At 29.0% G+C, this 17,992-nt stretch overlaps 5 protein-coding genes across 5 annotated transcripts; 3 read left to right on the forward strand and 2 right to left on the reverse strand.

The window, feature by feature from the left end:
• Positions 1 to 3,372: 3,372 nt before the first annotated feature.
• On the reverse strand, positions 3,373 to 4,503 carry cubi_02087 (actin; the record flags this gene model as incomplete). The annotated part of the gene is made up of 1 exon (XM_029019099.1): positions 3,373 to 4,503. One exon carries the CDS (start codon positions 4,501 to 4,503, stop codon positions 3,373 to 3,375), a length of 1,131 nt encoding a protein of 376 aa, XP_028876573.1.
• A 1,434-nt stretch (positions 4,504 to 5,937) lies between these two features.
• On the forward strand, positions 5,938 to 6,273 carry cubi_02088 (histone H2B; the record flags this gene model as incomplete). Its single annotated transcript, XM_029019100.1, has 1 exon — positions 5,938 to 6,273. One exon carries the CDS (start codon positions 5,938 to 5,940, stop codon positions 6,271 to 6,273), a length of 336 nt encoding a protein of 111 aa, XP_028876574.1.
• A 443-nt stretch (positions 6,274 to 6,716) lies between these two features.
• Positions 6,717 to 9,299, reverse strand: cubi_02089 (uncharacterized protein; the record flags this gene model as incomplete). Its single annotated transcript, XM_029019101.1, has 3 exons — positions 6,717 to 6,767; positions 6,854 to 8,376; positions 8,453 to 9,299. 3 exons carry the CDS (start codon positions 9,297 to 9,299, stop codon positions 6,717 to 6,719), a joined length of 2,421 nt encoding a protein of 806 aa, XP_028876575.1.
• A 1,228-nt stretch (positions 9,300 to 10,527) lies between these two features.
• Positions 10,528 to 12,561, forward strand: cubi_02090 (long-chain fatty acid ligase; the record flags this gene model as incomplete). The annotated part of the gene is made up of 1 exon (XM_029019102.1): positions 10,528 to 12,561. The coding sequence occupies one exon, from the start codon at positions 10,528 to 10,530 to the stop codon at positions 12,559 to 12,561; it is 2,034 nt and encodes a 677-aa protein (XP_028876576.1).
• A 708-nt stretch (positions 12,562 to 13,269) lies between these two features.
• On the forward strand, positions 13,270 to 16,986 carry cubi_02091 (uncharacterized protein; the record flags this gene model as incomplete). Its single annotated transcript, XM_029019103.1, has 1 exon — positions 13,270 to 16,986. The coding sequence occupies one exon, from the start codon at positions 13,270 to 13,272 to the stop codon at positions 16,984 to 16,986; it is 3,717 nt and encodes a 1,238-aa protein (XP_028876577.1).
• Positions 16,987 to 17,992: the final 1,006 nt, after the last annotated feature.

A 17,992-nucleotide genomic window follows, 5' to 3' on the forward strand; every position in this document is an offset into this window, starting at 1 on the left:
TAAAAAAAACCAAATCCACACAAGCAAAATGCTGATTTTCTTTTCAGCTATTTACAGCACATATATGATGGAATCCCAGTAGAATTATATAATATATATATATGTACATATATTTTTATGGCAAATTCGAATTGAATTAAAAAATGTATTTGAACTGAATTAGAAAGATTACCAATTGTAACAAACTGACAGTCAAACAGCAAATGTCAGGAAAAAAATCGGAAATAACTCGTCCTAAACCTTTTTTCTGTTTGTTTATCTGTCCTTGGAAATTCTTGAATTACACTTTTCTTTGGAAGCTTGTATCACCTTTCTTCTTTGTCCAAACGCAAATTCTTAAATCTTTGTAAAAATCGGACTAAGCTTGGTTTTCGCCAATCTATATTAAAGAAAAAAAAATATTGGTCACTTTCTTTTATAATTTCTTCCTTTATTTTGGCAATTACTTTTCTTTTTCCCCCTTTTTTCTACGCGAATTCGAGAGCACAAGAATTATGCTTACAATTAAAAATAAAGATGAGATTTTTGGAAATATTCGGTTTTTTCTGAAATATTATCTAAGCTGAATTTTTTCTGTATATTATCTGAGGCTTCTTATTTTTCCAGTATCAGAAAAATAAAAGGTAAGAGATTTACTACTCTTAAGTACTAATCGTTATATTTAATATTAATGTATAAATACTTTATTAAAGTGCATGTATAAATATTATTATGTTTATCTATATACAGATATACATAAAATAATGTATATATGTATATTAATTGTATAACTTTTTCACCAAAATCAGTTTAACTTTGAAGTACTTCGATCTACTCTTTAGAAATGAGGCTTCTAAGATATAAATATTATATATATATATATATATTTATATATATATATATATATATATATTTATATATATATATATATAAATATATATAGTTACTTATCGGAGTTGTACATTAATCCCAATATTTACTTTGATTTTCTGCTAGTCAAATGGATAGAAATGTGTACTTGTTGTTCAGTTCCTGTGACTAGTCAAAAATCTCCTTTCTCTTTTCTTGCACGTTAAATTATTATTACGAATCTATAACTAAATTCAAATCTTCCTTTCCAAATTTTAACCAAAATCTTTGTGTGATCTTTTTACTATATTATCTTTATAACTGTTAAATAATAAGTAAAAATTGTGCACAACTGTAGAAAACTTCGAAAACTTTAAACTCGGAAATTATTTTAAAAATTAGGTTTTTTTCTGACCCTCTTTTTTTAAGCTCGAGCGAAGATTTACTGATAATTTAATTTGCACACTTTCTGTTGCTCGAAACCAATTTTTTTATCTCAAAAAATAGACAAACACAAATCTTTAACACGGATCAATAAAAATAAATAAATTGTTGAAATCGCCCAAAATGCTAAATTTTAATATGAAATTCTATTTTCATGTAACTTTTGCTATTTTTTCTTACCTATTTTTTTCTCACATATAATTTAAAATTTTTTTTTTCCTTTTAATTAGCCCTAACCCAATTATTATACTACCCGCTCCTTCCATTCTACCGCCCACAAATTATTATTTTTAATAATGCAGGTGTGCATTTGTTATTTTTTCAAAACAAAAAAAAATATTTATTGTAGCACACTAAATCTAAAATGAAAATTTAATGTACATGTTTATTTAAACATTTACTAAATTCACCATCTACTTTTAAATCATCTCTATTTTTTTCCCTTATCCTATCCCCACCCTCTTTTTCCTGAAAAAAAAAAATTTTTTATTTTAATTCATGTTAATTATAAGCATGCATACTTATTACCAGAATAAAACACTCATATAGGCGGTTAATTTTAGCGGTAAACCATCTAATAATTTTATGGTTATTACATGTATATAATGTAAAGCTATGTATAAAAAAATTGCATATAGTGTGTAATATGAAAACCACTATTATCTCCATTATTAATTTTATTAAAATATTAAAAAATATGTTTTGGTTAAAAAGATAACCAAAGTAAATATTTAAGAATACAGCTCATCATACTTTAGTTCTAATCATAGTTCAGTACAATAAAAAGAATATAATTTGTAATCAAAATATTCTTATTTTAGTAATTAACTTTAAACTTGTATTTTATTTCGCTACTAAATTGTAAGTCAATGCTGGTAGTTAGAAATTTCCTAGTAAACACGCGCGCTATGCTTTTAAAATTGTTACCAATTTTTTTCTTATATTATGTTTAAACTTGGGCATCCCACTCTACTCTACTTCCCTAACCTTCTGATATTTTGATCAGTAGTAATTAGTTGTGTCTCTGATTCTGAGTTAGATTGAATTAGCCAGCATTATGGCTTTCTACAAAATTTAACCTAAAACAATCTACCAAGCTTAAATGACACAGATAATCTGTCAAACTTTCCCTGATAAAAGTAATAAAGTAGTTCCTATTCTACTCTGTAAATTTTTAAATGAATGTAGTTTTGCATTCAAATTTTCCTAATTTTGATATCGAGCAAGTTAGTGAAACTTTCTTTAAATAGAATATAAAATGATTAACAAGTTATTTTTTAGAAAAAAATTAAAAAAATAATTGAGAAACTGAATTCCCTTTATCAAAAAAACCGATTTTAACATAACACTGTTTTCTTTCCATTTCATCAACTTAATTAAATCCCAGAATAAAAGGATATTTATTATTAAAGAAAGATTAGCGGTCTTTAACAACTAGTAATGATTTATTGGCTATCACAATTCTCTTTTCATATTATAACTACATTCGGGTGTACAAACGTGAGTCCGAGTTAGTATAGTGGTTAGTATATCCGCCTGTCACGCGGATGACCCGGGTTCAATTCCCGGACTTGGAGCTTTTTTATAAAACCTTTCAATAAATTTTTTATATAAATTTATTGAAGCTTCAGAATAAACAATGTAATTCCTACGCTGACTAAACCTCAGGCATAAGCTTTCTTGTTAGACACCTCTATCTAATACAAAACACTATATTGAAATATCCGATCTAAAAGACCTTATTTTTATCAAAACCCCCTCAAAACAAGAACACAAAGAAGTAGAAAAAATGGCAAAGTCGAACTACACATTGCTTAGTAACTATTTTTACGTTAATCTTATGCTCTATCGACAACATTAATAGTCATTGACTAATAAATCAAGTAGAATTCTCTCCTTAAAATTAGAGTTACAATAACATTGACTAGACAATTCATCACCCTTTTTTTTTATTAAGAAGAGAAATAAAACAATTATTCATTGATAGAAAAAAAAATTGTCCTTAATAAATAATAACTTGTGTAATCCATATTTCTATTGAAATTTTAATACGCGTAGTGTTTAAGAGAATGTTGAGAATTTTTTATTAATAACATTAGTTTAGAAGCACTTTCTATGTACAATTGATGGGCCAGATTCATCATACTCCTCTTTTGTGATCCACATTTGTTGGAAAGTAGACAAAGAAGACAAGATGGAGCCACCAATCCATACAGAGTATTTACGTTCAGGTGGAGCAACAACCTTAATCTTCATGGTTGATGGAGCCAAAGTAGTGAGCTCTTTTGTCATTCTCTCTCCAATACCAGGATACATTGTTGTACCTCCAGATAAAACAATGTTAGCATAAAGATCCTTACGGATATCAAGATCACATTTCATGATAGATTGGAATGTAGTCTCACCGATACCAACAGCTTCTTTACCTAAAAGACCTGGTTGGAATAGAGCCTCTGGGCATCTGAATCTTTCACTGCCTACGGTAATTACATGACCGTCAGGTAGTTCATATGTCTTTTCTAATTCAGAAGACTCCTGAGATTTTTTCATTTCTTCCTCATAATCAAGAGCAATGTAACAAAGCTTTTCTTTAATATCTCTTACTATTTCTCTCTCAGCTGTAGTTGTGAAACTGTAGCCACGGTCGTGAAGAATCTTCATCAAAAAATCAGTCAAGTCACGCCCGGCTAAGTCCAATCTCATAATAGCATGAGGAAGAGCATAACCCTCATAAATTGGAACAGTGTGTGATACACCATCACCACTATCCAAAACAATACCAGTTGTACGTCCAGAAGCATACAAAGATAAGACTGCCTGAATATTAACATACATTGCTGGTACGTTGAATGTTTCAAACATAATTTGAGTCATTCTTTCACGATTAACTTTTGGGTTCATTGGTGCTTCTGTCAGTAATACTGGGTGTTCTTCTGGAGCAACACGCAATTCATTATAGAAAGTATGATGCCAGATCTTCTCCATGTCTTCCCAATTTGTAACAATACCATGCTCAATTGGGTATTTTAAAGTTAAAATACCTCTCTTTGATTGAGCTTCATCACCGACATAGCAGTCCTTTTGATCCATACCTACCATAACACCAGGCATTTTTGGGCGACCGACAATTGATGGAAAAACACATCTTGGAGCATCATCACCAGCTATACCAGCTTTAACCATACCTGAACCATTGTCAATAACCAATGCTTGTGTTTCTTCTTCACTCATTTTGTTACTTCTGTAGTCTGCTCGAAAATAATGAAAAAAGCGTGTATATGGTTAAGTTATAAATAAAATATGAAAAGTACTCTTTTATTTACTACTTTTCTTGCCGTACACCTTTTATTATCTCTTTATCCAAGTATTTAAAGATATGTATACGCACGCAGGAAAATAAAAAATATACTTTAGATTTTTAATGCGCACTGTACGTATCGTAAAAAAAAAAAAAAATTCATCTCACTTTTTACATGTTGTCTATTCTAAATTTATACTCAATTTTATTTTTAATCTCTAAACTTTGTCATGTAATCGTCTATTAATACGTATCTGCGCGCCTCATACGCAAATTAGGCGGTAAATTCCATTGCAATTTGTCAATGAAAATGCAAAAATAATTAAAAATTTCTTAAAACATATTAAAACCAACTATTTATTTGATTTTACTTAACATTGTTACTTTTTACTTTCTAACTCAATTTTGTTAATATTAACCAAGGTAATTAAAATTTTAATAGTGCATTTTACACAAATAAATAAGTTTTGTTAAACTCAGTAAAATTTATTTTTTGTCCTTTAGATATTTTAAATAGATTGCAACCAAATTTAAATACGAAATGGAGAATTATTAATTAGGTTTGTTATGTTTATTGCTAATATTCATATCACCGTTATAATTCGAAAGTTCCTGATGGGCTTTTTTTTGTCTATTCTAATACAATATTTTGGGTTGGAATCCAACTAATTTCTGCATGCTTAATACATTATATTTCCTAATTCAGTTTTAAAAATTTAACAAATATTTCTAGTTTTTTTATTAGTCTATTTAATATTAACAATAATGCTTTTCTCTCATATAAACCTCTCAATTTGTATATTTCACTACTTTATATATGTTTGTTATACTATCATATGACACTAAAACTAATTTTACTACCTAATGTATTTTTCACAGATGAATATTACCAATCTCATATTACTACCATTTCCACCACATATTTACAGCAAGATACCAAGCATATCCAGAAAAAAAAAAAAAAAGCATAAATACATTTATAATATATACTTGCCAGTTTCACATCCTAATTTAATTATGCCAGACCTTATATTTTTAAAAATAACTTTAATAAATATTACATATATCTCACCTTAAACTTCTTTTCATTAACTATTTATTTTCACGCACCACCTTTATTATTCAACATACTCAACAATTATGTGTGAACTTTCCCGCCAAAATATTCAGTAACTGTGGGGTGCATGTATATGTCTCTTAGTAATTAAAGGCTGAATAAATAGTAAAATACTAAAGGAGAGTAAGGTGTGGATATTAAGTGGATTTCTCTACAATTTCAAGTTTGTAAAAAAAAAGGACAATCACAGTCCGCGGTTCTACGGGAATTAGGAAAATAAAGCACAAATAGTATAAAAATGGCCCCAAAAATGTCTTCAAAGAACAATAAAGGTGCAGCTCCGAAGAAGATCCACAAGAAGAAGAAGGAGAGCTACTCTACATATATTTACAAGGTATTGAAGCAAGTTCACCCAGAAACTGGAATCAGTAAGAAGTCTATGATGATTATGAACAGTTATATCTCTGATACTTTTGAGAAGATCGCTCAGCAAGCTGCTCAGCTTTGCCAAACCACCAAAAAAGACACCATCGCATCCAGAGAAATCCAAACTGCCGTTAGACTTGTTTTACCAGGTGAACTTGCTAAGCATGCAGTTTCTGAGGGTACAAAGGCTGTTACCAAGTTTACTGGTGGACAAAAGTAAATTAATGAATCCATTAATTCATTATCTTTCCTTTACTAACCAGTAAAATGTGTTTTCTCTATTGTGTTCAAATTTTTTCTTTTAAAGAAGCTAAAAGGAAGAATTTGGGGAATATAATAGAATGAATTACTTAACTGAAATGGATCTTTGAAAGATAAATGGGGATATGTTTGGTACAACTGAATAGACTAAGTTCTAATAAATCTTTTGAGAACTTATTCTATCAGTACCGTTATACTAGAAAGTGATTCCAAGGGCTTGTTTTCGAAATTCTAATTCAAGTAATGATAATAGGATTTAAGTATCGTCAAGAATTAATATAAAGGCTACTTATACCAGGCGTCACTAGACGCCACATTTTTTGTTAATTATGTTAAATCTTATGTAAATTGATAGTTTTTCATTGTATATTTAAGTCTAAGTTTAACTAACATCTCTTTTTGTTATTCTCCTGTCATAAATCTGGCTAATGAATCTTCTGTTGATGTCGTGACCTGAAACAGATAATTTGTAGTCATTTTAATGAACATGAAAGTTTAAGATAGTGCTTATATTGGTCAAACCCTTCTTATTAACTTACCATCTTTTCTATTGCTTTAAGCTCTTTTAAGATTTGAATAATAGAAATCCTCTTTTTATAAGACTTTTCCAAACCAACTTTATTTACTTGGAATGCAAAATTTATCTTCTTTTGAACAAAAAGTGTAGAAGATAAGGAAGACGAGGAAGACGAAGAAGAAGAAGAAGAGGAAGAAGACCAAGAAGATAAAGAAGAAGAGGAAGAAGAAGAGGAAGAAGGAGGAAAAGGAAGTGAAGAAATAATAGGACGCTTTGATGTGTGATTACCAATATTTCGTAGGTAGAAGTTATGAGACAAATTAGAAAACCCACAACATCTTGAAATAAGGCCCTGGATAAGTGATACATTACTGAACTGAAGAGAATCCTTAACAGGATTAAGATCTAGTGTGGCTCCAGAATATCCAACATAGGCTTGAACTTGAAGATTTCCAAGTCCAGCAAAAGGAGGTTGACCATTAATCATTTCCCAAAGAATTGTACCTATGGAGTAAGAGTCGATCGATTGACACTGTTCAAGCTTATTTTCTAGATAAAGTTTTGCAGGTTCTAAAAGTGGAGAATTAGTCTTCAGAATTTCTGGAGGCAAATAGTTAAGGATTCTATTGTCTGATAGTCTTGGAGAGCTAGAAATTTGATTTAAAAAGGAAAATCCATCTTCAATAGGAAACTGATTTATATTTGAAAAATCAAAACTTGAATTAGAATTTGTATGAGTTAAAACTTTGTTATTTACTGTTGCATCTAAATAAACCTGACCTGGAGGATAAAAAGAAGCTTCTAATAAAGTATGTCCAAAGTCTGCAAGCTTAACTGATAAATCTTCCTCTACCAATATATTAGTAGGTTTTAGACTAAGATGAAATAAACCTCTTTGTTTTAAGTACAAACACCCAGTTACTATTCCCTTGGCAATTTTAATAGCATTTTGAGTATGAATTCCAAAAGATGAATTATATTCCGGAATTGTTGGCCAATATGATGGATCCTGACTAGTTGAATTTGTGCTTAAAATGAGATTCAAATCAGATATCTTTGAATTTGAGTTATCATTCAATTCTAAACCTGCAATAATATCCAAGCCAATATTTAAATTTGGATTAAAATCCAGATTTGGTATATAATAACTGGATTCAGGGTCTATATTGACTTGACTGTGACTTCCTTTTTTTAAATTGATCTTGATTGCATCTTTCAAGTTATAATAATATGGTGGTAAGTTGATTTTAATAGATTTAGGATCAGAATCTCTCCATACACAATTATACATGCAAATACATGTTCCTTTATATAATAGCTTTTGGAGAGACCCATTATGTATATATTCTGTTATTACACAATGTATATCTGGGGAGTAGTGACAAAATCCTAAAGTCAAAACTAAACAAGGATGTCGTAGAGACCAAATAAGCTTGCAAGTATTTTCCCATAGTTTTGATTGTAATATTTTTCCTCTAAAAACTTTAATAATAATATCTTTTCCAAGCCATTTTCCAAGATAACAACATGAACTACTAGAAAAAGCTATAGAATAGTAATGGTTATTATGTTATTAATTAAATTTAATAACTCCCTTTCTAAATTGAAAGAAAGAACTTACCTCCCTTACTACATTTACATGGAAAATCTGTCCTTTCTAATTTTCTAAGAAAAATTAATTGCTCAAAGGGGATATTAATTCCAGAATAGCTATAGAAATTTAGAGGCCTTGAAATAAATAATGGGGGAAGAAAATTTCCAGTAATTCTCCCAAATTCTGTTGGATTTCTAATATATTTAGGTAGAAATAAAGGTGCAAAAACCAACCTAAACTGTTTTATACAGTTTGCTAGCTTTATTCTATGACCAACCTTACTGATACCTAATGCTTTACCAATACCATTAACTGATAAAAGCTTGGAAGAAAGTAATAAATCTTCTAATGATAACCTCTTATGAATTATCTCAAAATAATCATCCAAACCCCAATTCTTTAATAAATCCTTTAATAATTTATTAACTTTTTCGTCTTCATGTAACTGACTATTTTTGAAATACTCTAATTCTAGACTCATATCCCAGTATCTTTCTGCTTTCGAATACCCTGGTACTTTTTTCCTATCATTTAATTTTTTATCCATATTAAAAATATTTTTTGTTTTAAAAAATCTTTCATCCATTTTTGGAATTTGATATCTTCCTATATAGTTTCCTCTATCGAATTTTCCAGCTTTATACTCAGATTCATACATACCTCCATCTAATGTTACTATCACACCTTTGCCTACATAATTTGCTCTTTTTACCTTTCCTATAAATTTGCTTTGATCTTTTTCTCTAAAATATACCAATCCAACTTCTTCTAAATTTATATGAAAGTTTTGGTCATTCTTAACTTCTAATTTTTTTTCATTTGAATATAACTCTGTTTCTATGCATATATCCCCATTGGAGTATAATAACAACATTTTACCTTTCCAGTGTTAAAATTAGGAAAAAAATAAGCAAAAAAAAAGAAGATAAAAGGTTCACACAGCACTAAGGCACAAAAATTTGCCTAATATGACTTTATTATTAACTTATTGAGCTTTTTTGTTTTTTTCTTGACATTAATTTAATTAATGCAAATCCTTACAGTCACTCAAAAACAATTCCCGCTTCCTCTTGGCGCCATGTGGTTTTTACAATAATAATTTTGCATGCATAAAACTACTAGTAGTTTCTAAAAGGTTAGTGGTAGGGAAATTCGGATAAAAGAATAAATAGTTTAGAAATCCAATTAGGTAAAATTAGTGTATTTTAAAAACGATAATATGTGAATTATTGAAGCGAGAGAGCTTCCTTTATTGTATTTCTTTTTCAAGATCAATATTCATAGTGGGGTAAGTATTAATATGATTAACCTAAATATTTTAAAATTGTCTTAGAAATTCATATGGTGTAGATTATGAGTATAAAAAATAATTGTAATATTTTTTCAGTGGTGATAAAAAAAAAAGAAAAAAAAGGTTTGTCAATGAACATTGGAAAATGTTTTAATAAAAATTTGGTAAAATTTATTTGTATATCAACTAATAAATTTCATTTGACTATTATTTAGAGGGTAGTTTGTAATTATCCTGTACAAAATTACATAAGATAAAGATAATGAAATTTATATTAACCCACACTGTTACCGCCAAAACACTGCATTAATATATTATTAATACGAAGATAGTAAATTCAAGGCAAATTAATTAATTGTTTTAATATATGAGGTAAAATAATAAATATAAATTTTTTTGGTTATAATTTTTTCTTCTTTTAAATATTAATGAATTGAAACATAATTGGATTTATAGGATTTAACAATTTCTAAACTTTATCATTTTTTATAGGAGATTTAATAATAACAACTACTTGTTAAACTTGGTTTTATTCTTTAGCCTAAATTTGACTCTGTAATTACTATTTATTACACTTAAAATTAGTCAATAATTACTAAATTACTTTTGAATAATAAAGAAGACAAGTTTAAGATCTAATTGGAATTTTAAAAGTATTAATGCACCTAAATCCATAACTTAAAGGGAATACCAACATATATATGTATATATATTGATTAATTAGTATTTAAAAAGTATCGATAAATTTAAATAAAAAAAATTAATTGAAGATAATATAGACAAAGAGATAATATAAAATATTGAGATTAACATGGGAAACGTGCCATCCAATATTTTTTGTCAAAATGATGAATTTATTTACTCCTGTCCAATAGAAGGTACAGGTGACCTTAATTCAACCGAAATAAGGCGATCTAAGGAAACTGTTAACTCTGAACTTATTTCAAATTTCCACGAAAAGCTGGAGAATTGTTGGGAAGTTCTTCTCCATGGGAAAGAAGTCAGCAATAATGGAGAATTCATGGGTTTCAGAGTACCTTTGGAGAATGGAGAACTGAGCGAATATAGGTATGTAAAATACTCTTATGTGATTAGAAAAGCCAAGGAATTAGGGAGTGGTTTACTTCATGTTGAAGGAGTCGAGGAGCGAAAATTTGATGATTGTAATATTAAATTAAAATGCGTTGCTTTATTTGCTAAGAACTCTCTGAACTGGTCAATTACTGAACATGCCTGTAATGCCTATGGGATTTCTACTATTCCCCTTTATGATGTACTTGGTAATAGTGGAATAACTTATATTTTAAACTCGACACTTCCGAAAACAGTCTTCTGTTCTGTTGAATGCTGCAAAAAACTACTTCCATTATTGGAGTCAATAAAAAGCGTGAAGATTTTAATTATGATTAATAACGATTCCAAGTCTATTCAAGAAGATATCACTGAATATGTAAAGGAAAATGTAACAATCATGGACTTTGAAGAGCTAATTAAAATTGGTAAGAGCAATCCAAGGGAAATTTCTCCTGGTACATTGGATTCAATTCATTCAATCCATTATACATCAGGTACAACTGGGAATCCTAAGGGTGCCGTTTTAACGCATAGAGCATGGATTTCTTGTGCTGCCGGTTTTATTTATGGTCAATTGGGACGTAAAGGTACCAAACTGGGTCCTGATGATAGGCATATTAGCTATCTTCCTCTTGCACATATTTTTGAAAGAATTGTTCACGTTGTATTTACTTATTTGGGTGGAAAGATAGGTTTTTACAGTGGAGATGTTCGGAGAATTGTGGATGATATCCAACTATTCAAACCAACAATTTTTATAACAGTCCCAAGAGTTTTGAATAGAATCCATGATAAAGTTATGATGAATGTTGAACAAAAGCCAAAATTCTTGCAAATGCTTTTCCACTTTGCTCTTCAGCAAAAAGAAAAAAAGGGCTCTCCTTTTCACTTTATTTGGGACACAATCGTTTTCAACAAAACCAAGGAAATTTTGGGAGGTAATGTTAAGGCCATATTGAGTGGAGCCGCTCCATTAGATGAAACAGTTTTAACCCGAATAAGGTGCTTTACCTGCTCTTACTGTTTTGAAGGATACGGTATGACTGAACTTCTCGCTGCATTTATGTCTGAAATCAGCGATAACTCTAAAAATATCATTGGTGGCCCTCCCGGATGTTGCGAATTCAAACTTGTCTCAGTTCCCGAGATGGATTATAGTGTAAAAAGTAACCCTCCTGCTGGAGAACTTGTAGTTAGAGGGCATTCTTCTTTTATTGGGTACTTTAGAAATGAAGAGGAAACCAAGGCAGTAATATGCGAAAAAGAGGGTTGGATAAAAACCGGTGATATTTGTCATCTTCTCCCGAATGGATCTATTAGAGTTATTGATAGAAGAAAAAATATATTCAAGCTATCCCAAGGAGAGTATGTTGCTCCGGAAAAACTCGAGAATATATTTGTAATTTGTTGTGAACTGATTTCTCAGGCCCTTGTCATTGGTAGGTCAACTGAAAGCTTCTTAGTTGCTATTTTTGTCCTTGATGAAGAATTTACCATGAACTATGTGAAAGCCAACAAGTTAGGAGACAATTTGAAATTCAAAGATGTTGTTGACCATCCCAAAATCATTGAGAAAATTAGAGCCGACCTTGAAAAGGCTGAAGTTCAACATAAAATGCTTGGTTATGAAAAGATTCGAACATTCAAATGTGTATCCACACCATTCTCCGTTGAAAACGAACTTCTCACCCCAACATTTAAAATTGTTAGGCACAAAGCCATTAAATTTTATGAGGATTCAATCAACGAAATGTACAAGAATGGTTCTTAAGGATCATTCAACAAGGAACTAACTACTCATGAATTCTTAAATGTTTTTTTTGCCAACTCATTGAACTATCTTTTTGCTTGAATTACATTTTCCCTTTAATTTTATTTTCAATTTTTTCTATTATTTTAATGGTTTTGTCCACATGAATAATTAAATTATATAAATAAATATTCTATTACGTGTTAGCCTAAACATTTACTATTAATATGTGACTAAATTCCTATACCGGTGATTAACAAGAATTTACTTGCAATTTTGCATGCATGCAAGTTTGCAATTTGTGAACGTTTTAAGCAAAAGTGAATTTTTTTTTCAGCGGGGTGGAATATAGGAGAGATCTTTGGGGCATAAAAAGAAAATTACAGATCTAAAGTAATAATTAAATATTCATAATTATTATTATTTTACAATAAGAAGAACAGTATTGCCCCCAAAAAAGTTACTAAAACTCATTTCTAGTGGTATTATATTCGGAAAGATTTTATTATAATAAAATAAATAACTTGAATTTTGGTGGAAAGCTGAACTGGCCTATAATAAAATTCCATGTTTTTTTTCTTTCACTTACATATTTATTCATACTATTAATAAAAAATTAATATTTTTTATGAAATGAATGAAAAATTTAATACCAAATTGTCAAGATAAGTTATAAAAAGATTAAAAATGCTATTTTTTATTTTTTTAAAGCTCATTCCGTTGCTTTTAATGCACACACTAGTAACTTGTGCCAAAATTGATGACCTCATTGAGCCTTTAAAAAAACAAATCTTTGAACAAGTCGAATTTCCAAATACTAATTGGGAAGCTTTGTCAATAGAAGAAGAAAGAGAATATAAAGAGATTTACGATAATGTCATGTTAGAAAAACCAGAAGAATATAATGTTATAATACGAGAATTTGAGGAGTCTTTGGGAAATTACAAGGTAGATCAAGTAGAATTGGAGACAATATCAAAAAGTTTGGCTAATAAAATGGACATATTGGCAGCTTTAAGCAAAGAAGATAAAATCCAACAAGTATTAGGAGGAAAGGGGATAATAGAGCTTTCAGAGTTAAATAGAAACCTTGAGTTTGGTAAAAACTTATTAGGAAAAGAGTTATCAATAAGTAAAAGCATTATTGAAAATTTCCACCATGAAATAATGATTAATTTAAAGCAGCCAGTGGACAATTTGGTATTGAAAATTAATCAACTGAGCAGTAATGCAGAAAAATATCTAAAAGCTTATCAACTGTTAAATGTATACAGGGAAAGAAGCCACCAAATTTATAATTCAGACCAAGTAATTTCAAAAAACACGGTTTCAGTAAGTTTATTGGTGAATAGTTGGGCATACATATTGAGCGAAATTGAAGCACTAATTAAAGATCAATTGAAGCCTCTAATTGATGAAAGTAAAGTTATGGTAGCATCTGGTAATGATATTTTAAAAAAGCTAGAGCTTATTAACTCCATAATAGCTAATACAGTTTTAGTAAAATACGGGGATTTAATGAATGAGAAAGTTGAACAAAAAAATGGATTTGAAACTTTAATCAAAGAAATTAAAATTAAGGCTTTAAATATGGAAGAAATTGGAATTACAGATGATTTAATTAAATGGAGACTTGAAATTATTCCGTCTATTCTGAATATTTTTCGCAGCCCACTTTCTAAATTATTTACAGAAATCAACAAAGATTTGGAGAATGTGAATTTTGTGGACGGAATTGAACAAATTAATGAAAGAATTCAAGAGTCAGACGAATTTTTCAGTGAGTTGGATCAAATTAAATTAAAAATGAACTCAATCTGGCTTACTTTAAAGTATTTAAGCAAAGATGAAGTGCTGGGGAAAAGAAATGAAAAAATAAAAGCTATTACTAATTGTGAGGATGCATATAATGAAAATAAGGAGAAGATAACATTTTTATATGGGCATGCAGTTACAGAAAGAAATCAATTAGATTCAATTGCTAGAAATTTGACATTAAGTGAAAGTCACCAAATTTTTTTGGGGTTAAACACTTTAAAATGCTTGGCAGAATACTATCAAGTATATAAGGGAAACGACACTAATGTTTTATTCACCTATTCAAAAATTAACCAAACGTGTCTGGGATTCTTTTTGAATAAGATTCATTCTTTTAATTCGGATGAAAAGAATAATTATATTAATCTTGGTGAAATAAAAGATCCTGTCTTAAAATTTGAATATATAATTTCACATTTTATATCCGTAATATTCCCTAATTCAAGATCAAATCATGAAGATTCCAACTTTAATTCCTCATTAAATGAATTAATACAAGAAATTGAGTCAAGCTATAATCAGATAGAAAGTAATGAGGCAAAAACCCTTGAATTTAGGAGAAAGAATGATAGGTTAAGAAAAATTATTGAGAAAATTGGAGAATATAATGAGTTTATTATTGGCTTTACAAAAAGCCTGGATAATATCAAAAAAACAACATCAATAGAGAGTTTTGAAATCTTAAAACGTTACTTGACAGATTTGAATAATATATTTGAAGATCACATTAAAGAATCTATTGGGAATAAAGATGATGCTGCTATTTTATTTGATCAACTTTTTAAAGAATTGGTTATAATGTCAGAAGAGTTCTCAGAAAAAGAACTTAATAATGATCATTTAAAAGTCTCAGTAATTAAGAGATTCGAAGATGTTCAATTATTATTCAATGATTTTATTGCAAAAGTCAACCTTGATTACCAAAGATCAAGTAGATTGAATTCTAAAGAGTTTATTGATAATACACAAACTAATTTGGAAGAAATTGATATAGAAATTCGAATATTTAATGAAGAATTAACTCAAGTGAATGAATTTATGTACAAACAACACTCCAATAACATTTTATCTTTGGCTACTTTTGTCTATGCATCAAAGTTATTACTGAATCCAGTAACTAATTTAAAGGATGAAAATAAATTAATTGGTGAGTATTTTCCTGATCCATTTACCCATCCATTTAGAGAAAAGTATAGTTATATATTATTACAGTTAGGATATTATTATAATGTATATCAAGATTTTAAAGAAAAGAAAAAAAATATTTTGGAAAAAGAAAATCAAATCAATAGTCAACTTTTGAACATTGAATCTGAACTAATGAAAAGATCCAACATAACTACAATAGATTCATCCACAATGTATAAAATCCAAAAGCAGCGTAAAATTGCAGAAAGAATACTTTCAGGCTATATAATGTTGACAATTACATTATATCATTCGAGATCTGAAGACATTAAAAAGACCGTACTTGCTTTGGATAATTCAATTTCAAATTTTAATAATCAGATTTCAGTTTTTCAAAAACAAAATAAACTAGATGGTAAATTTGGGTTCAGGAATATAATCAAGAATATCTTAAGATCTAGAAAGTATTTGAAACTTCGTAGGTATTATAAAAGGATGAAAAAGTTTCAAGATTATTTGGTTCATAAAAGAGAGCAGATGTTGGAATTTTTTAAATTTTCAGAAAATACAATAACTAGTTTAAATCGAGAATTAATCAAGATTATTGATCATTATTTATGTAGAAAGAAGGGAGAAAGTGATTTAGAGTATTATGAAAATGAAAAGTCTATTAATCATGAAAATATGGAACCAATACAGATTATAATGGGTGATTTATATAATATTTTCTCTAGAATAGGAAGGTTGGAGTACTATCATTCTCCAAAGTATTTGATGTCTAATTCAAAATTTCTTGGGGAGTTATTGAAACAATATCGACAGATTAATTATGAAATAAATAAGTATCAAAAAAAAGCTCAGAAAATATTTTTAACACAACAGAAGACTTTGGATAATGCTTTTAAGTTAATAAGAATTGCAATCCCTGCATCATATATGATTAGTAAATACAACAAGTTTCCAAAAGAATACCAGAGATATACATTTAAAACTGGGAAATTAGATATTATTGGAGATGAGCCTAGACACATAAACATAAGGGGATGGAATCTAAAAAAAGGAAAGAAAACCTTATCTTTGGAGAATGAATTAATGATTGAAAGAAAATATATAAAGAATGATCAAGAATATTATGAAATCAAAAAAGATGTGGAAGAAAAATTAAAAAAGTATTCATTACTTCCTCCTGAAAAGACTCTTGATAAGCCTGACACCAAAACTTTAATCTTTTTTATTCCAGATGAACTTGTTGACCAAATGATCTTTGAAATTGAAAGAAATAATATAATTTTAAGGCAAGGTTACAATTTTAAAGGTAATAATGATGAGAAAAATTCCATACAAACTGTTATGAGTAATTACGTTCATGAATTAGTAAAGAGAAGGAAATCATTATATACTCAGCTTTCTTCAAAACCATTTATCACTAAGCAAGCGCAATGTTCTATCAAAGATGAGAAGGATGACTTCTCTTTATCTTTTGAAGACAAAAAGGAGTAGCTTAAGCCAAGTTTTTCAAGCTATTTATATTAAAGTTTTATTATTAAGTATATTATACTATTAACAGCTTATAAATCATTATTATATTTAATTAAGTAATGGTGATTGGTTATTCAAACCCAAATGTTTTGCTTCTTTAATTACATAAAAACATCAGGGCCTAATGATATTTAGCCTGCCTGAGCCTGAGCCTGAGCCTGAGCCTGAGCCTGAGCCTGAGCCGAGCCTGAGTTTAAACTTAAGGAAAACCAGAACTCAATCTTGAATTTAAACCCACCCTAAATCTCAACCCCGAATCCAAATCTAAAGTCAAAATCAAAAACAAAAAAAAGGCAAAGCTAATAAAAACGGTTAAATCGATATATTTTTTGCGCACACAAAAGAGATTATTATATAGAGACGGGAAGTTTGAACTCAAAGATCAATCATATGCATCCAGTTAGTTTCTCAAAATTAACATATTTATGAAGTTTCCATACTTAGCCTTTCACCTATTTCAACAGAACTAAATCTCTATATATGCACAAATTTACCTAAGCTTAAAACAATAAGTCAACAGTGGGGGAATAAAATTAATGTAATATCAGAAATGGCGCGCAAATGGTGATCTAACAGGAAAATAAATTCCCCTCTGAAATATGTAATAATGTAAAACAAGAGTAATAATAGTTAATAAATAAGGTTTTGCCAATTTGAAGGGGAAAAAGTAAATTAAAAACAATAATATAATTAAAGCAATATCAAAATTCATTTCAAAAGAATAGTCCCCATTGCTTTAATTACTTAATTACTGGAACTATCAAGAAGAATTTAGAAGATAATTGATAAAACAAGTAAAAAAAAACAAGAAAAAACAGTTTAGGAAAGAATTATAATTTGTTGCCATAGAGATAAAATATATATCATATATTGATAGGTGATCAAAGCTATTTGGTTTGATTGTTCTAAAGGGAATTTATTGTTTCATTAGAACAGGACCAACTTAATATCGAAATTAGTATTACTG

The sequence above is a fragment of the Cryptosporidium ubiquitum genome, assembly GCF_001865345.1.
Source record: "Cryptosporidium ubiquitum isolate 39726 chromosome Unknown contig_12, whole genome shotgun sequence".
NCBI classification, from domain to species: Eukaryota; Apicomplexa; class Conoidasida; order Eucoccidiorida; family Cryptosporidiidae; genus Cryptosporidium; species Cryptosporidium ubiquitum.